The sequence below is a fragment of the Solanum pennellii genome, chromosome 3 (genome assembly GCF_001406875.1).
Source record: "Solanum pennellii chromosome 3, SPENNV200".
Lineage (NCBI taxonomy): Eukaryota > Viridiplantae > Streptophyta > Magnoliopsida > Solanales > Solanaceae > Solanum > Solanum pennellii.
The window spans coordinates 21927253-21930524 of NC_028639.1; the positions used below are offsets into that span (position 1 = coordinate 21927253).

The 3272-nt window shown below is 43.2% G+C and overlaps 1 protein-coding gene across 1 annotated transcript; it reads left to right on the top strand.

Annotated features, from left to right (window-relative positions):
* The first annotated feature begins 288 nt into the window (after nucleotides 1-288).
* Nucleotides 289-2728, top strand: LOC114076479. The gene is made up of 3 exons (XM_027915591.1): nucleotides 289-794; nucleotides 869-1352; nucleotides 2567-2728. The coding sequence occupies exons 1-3, from the start codon at nucleotides 289-291 to the stop codon at nucleotides 2726-2728; spliced, it is 1152 nt and encodes a 383-aa protein (XP_027771392.1).
* Nucleotides 2729-3272: the final 544 nt, after the last annotated feature.

Consider the following 3272-nt stretch of genomic DNA (forward strand, 5'->3'; position numbering starts at 1 on the left):
ATGCACCACAACCATGACTTAGAGATTTAGTGATGTTAAGAATCTTCCCTTCTTCTACTTTTTATCGTGCTGTGTAGAGTTTTGACATTTTTTGTCATTTGAGCATCTAACTTCCTTCTTGTGAGTGCGTGTAGAAAAATGAACACAACAAGAAACGCAGGCAGGAGAGTTGGAGAAGCAGCTGTTGGGGGAAACCAAGCTCCTCCTCAAGCCCCAGCTGTTGGAGTGCAAGTGACTTTCAACCCAACTGCGTTGACAGATTGAGAAGTGAGAACAACACTGGTTCAGATGGCCCAAGCCATCACTGCTCAAGCACAGGATATCACAGCCCAGGCCACTAGAGAGGGTGCTCCCAGGGAGAACCCACATGCTAGCACCATGGCTAGCAGACTGAGAGATTTCACCAGGATGAATCCTCCAGTCTACTTTGGGTCCAGAACCAATGAGGGTCCCCAGGAGTTCTTGGATGAGTTCCAAATCATTTTCTATGCTATGGGTGTTAATGAAGAGGAAAATGCTGAGTTGGCTGCATACCATTTCAAGGATGTGGCTCAGGTATGGTACAAGATGTGGGTAGATGGCCGAGCACAAGGAGAAGTCCCCATCACTTGGGACATTCTCAAGACTGCATTCCTGGAGAGGTTCTTTCCCAGAGAGAAGAGAGAGGCTAAAGTTGAGGAGTTCATCAACCTACATCAGGGAGGTATTTCAGTCAAGGAATACTCGTTGAAGTTTGTTAAACTTTCCAAATATTCTTCTTCCCTGGTGTCTAGTAGCAGGGATGAGATAAGCAGGTTTGTGACTGGTGTATCGATTTGGAGGAAGAATGTTGGGAGGCCATGTTGCATGATAACATGGACCTTGCTAGGTTGATGGTACATGAACAGCAGGTGGAAGAGAGTCATCGGAGGAAGAGAGGCCGAGAAGGCAAGAAGCCTAGGCCCTCAGATCAGGCTGGTTCTAGAACTGGTAGGAGTTTGTTTGGAGTCCAGGACAGGCCCAAGTTGAAGAAGGGGCACCAGCACTCAGGTAATCCTACTCCTTCCAGGAACACTAATGCCAAAGGGGGAAAGTATGACCCCAAGAAGGGAAATGATATAAATGACCAGCATGACAGAAAGTCGTGTGGTAAATATGGCCGTTTGCATGGAGGTAAGTGCATGGTAGGTTCTAATGCCTGCTATGGGTGCGGTAAGAGTGGGCATATGATCAAGGACTTCCCACATGTTAAGAATCAGGCTAAGGCAGATACTCAGCCTCAGCCTAATCCTACTGCTGCAGCCGAGCCTCCCAAGAGGAACAAGTTCTATGCTTTTAATGGTAGAGAGGAGCAGGAGAAGTCAGCTGATGTGGTCATTGGTACCTTGCATGTCTTTTCTTTTCCTGTGTATGCATTGTTAGATCCATGATCCACCTTGTCTTTTGTTACTCCTTTAGAATCTAGTAAATTTGACTTGCCTCTTGAGATCTTGCATGAACCTTTTCTAGTTAGTACTCCCATAGAAGATAATATTGGAACTGAAAGAGTATATAGAGATTGCCCAATAACTGTTCTTGATAGAGTTACCTATGTTGACCTAATAGAATTAACCATGCTTGACTTTGATATAACTTTGGGTATGGATTGGCTCCATAAATGCAATGCTACCATAGACTGTCGAAATAGGGTAGTAAGTTTTCAGTTTCCTAATGAATTAGAGCTTGAATTGGAAGGGGTGTAGTTCAAATCCAACAGGTCAAATAGTTTCCCATCTTAAAGCCAATAAGATGTTATATAATGGGTATTTATACCACTTAGTCAGAGTCAATTACTTCGAACATGAAGTTCCTTCCATAGACTCTGTGTCCATAGTGAATGACTTTCAAGATGTCTTTCCGGAGGATTTACCGGGAATCCCTCCTGAACGCGAAATTGACTTTGGCATTGACTTAGATCCCAACACCAAACCAATTTCCATTCCTCCCTATAGAATGGCTCCAACTGAACTCAAAGAGTTGAAGTTGCAGTTAAAAGATCTACTTGATAAGGGCTCATCTAGCCAAGAAAATCCTCATGGGGTGCTCCAGTGTTGTTCGTTATAAAAAGGATGGAACCCTTAGAATGTGTATCGATTATCGGCAACTCAACAAAGTCACTATAAAGAACAAATACCCTCTTCCCATAATTGATGATCTATTTGATCAGCTCCAAGGTTCAAGTTTCTTTTCTAAAATAGATCACCGGTCACTGCATCACCATCTTATAATAAGACAAGAGGACATTCCTAAGACTGCCTTCCGTACTAGGTATGGTCATTACGAGTTTCTTGTCATGTCATTTTGTCTCACTAATGCAACAGCCGCGTTTATGGACCTTATGAATAGGGTCTTCCATGAATACCTCAATTATTTTGCCATAGTATTCATAGATAACATCCTCATATACTCTAAGACCAGAGAAGAGCATGAACAACATTTGAGAATGACATTGCAAGTACTCAGGGAACATCAGTTGTATGCAAAATTCAGCAAATGTGAGTTTTGGCTGAGATCAGTGACCTTCCTTTGTCATGTGGTGTCCGATCAGGGTGTAGAGGTTGATCCGAAAAAGATTGAGTCAGTAAAGAACTGGCTGAGACCCCTCACTCCTACAGACATCCGAAGTTTCTTGGATTTGGCTAATAACTATCGCAGGTTTGTTGTGGGCTTTTCCGCTATTGCTGCTCCATTGACAACTTTAACAAAGTAGAAGGCAAAGTTTGAGTGGTATGAAACTTGTGAAAAGAGCTTCCAAGAGTTCAAAGACCGACTCACTTCAGCCCAAGTTCTCTCTCACATTGCCGAGGAGTGGTGAAGGGTATATGGTGCACTGTGATGCTTCTCGAGTAGGTTTGGGATATGCAGGATGACAAGGTGTTGTAGTTTCCGTAGTTGCAAGAATTTCTCACGATTGGGTTGGTGTGAAGTCTACCGCCTGTCTAGCCTATGCTTTGCATGAACATCTCAATGTCGAAGATAAAAAGAACGAGGGGAAGAATTGACAAGGCGAGTGTTCTCGAAGAGAAAATCGTGATGGAAAAAGCGTGAGGAGAATTCGAAACTCGAGATTTTAGAAGGTGCAAAATCAATGGGTGCAGGAGCTGCTACAATTGCTTCAGCGGGAGCTGCATATGCATCAAGATAGTTGAAAATCCACGAGAAGAATTACCCTACCCATGATCTTGAGTTAGCTGCTGTGGTATTTACGTTAAAACTTTGGAGACATTACTTATATGGTCTACATGTTAATGTAT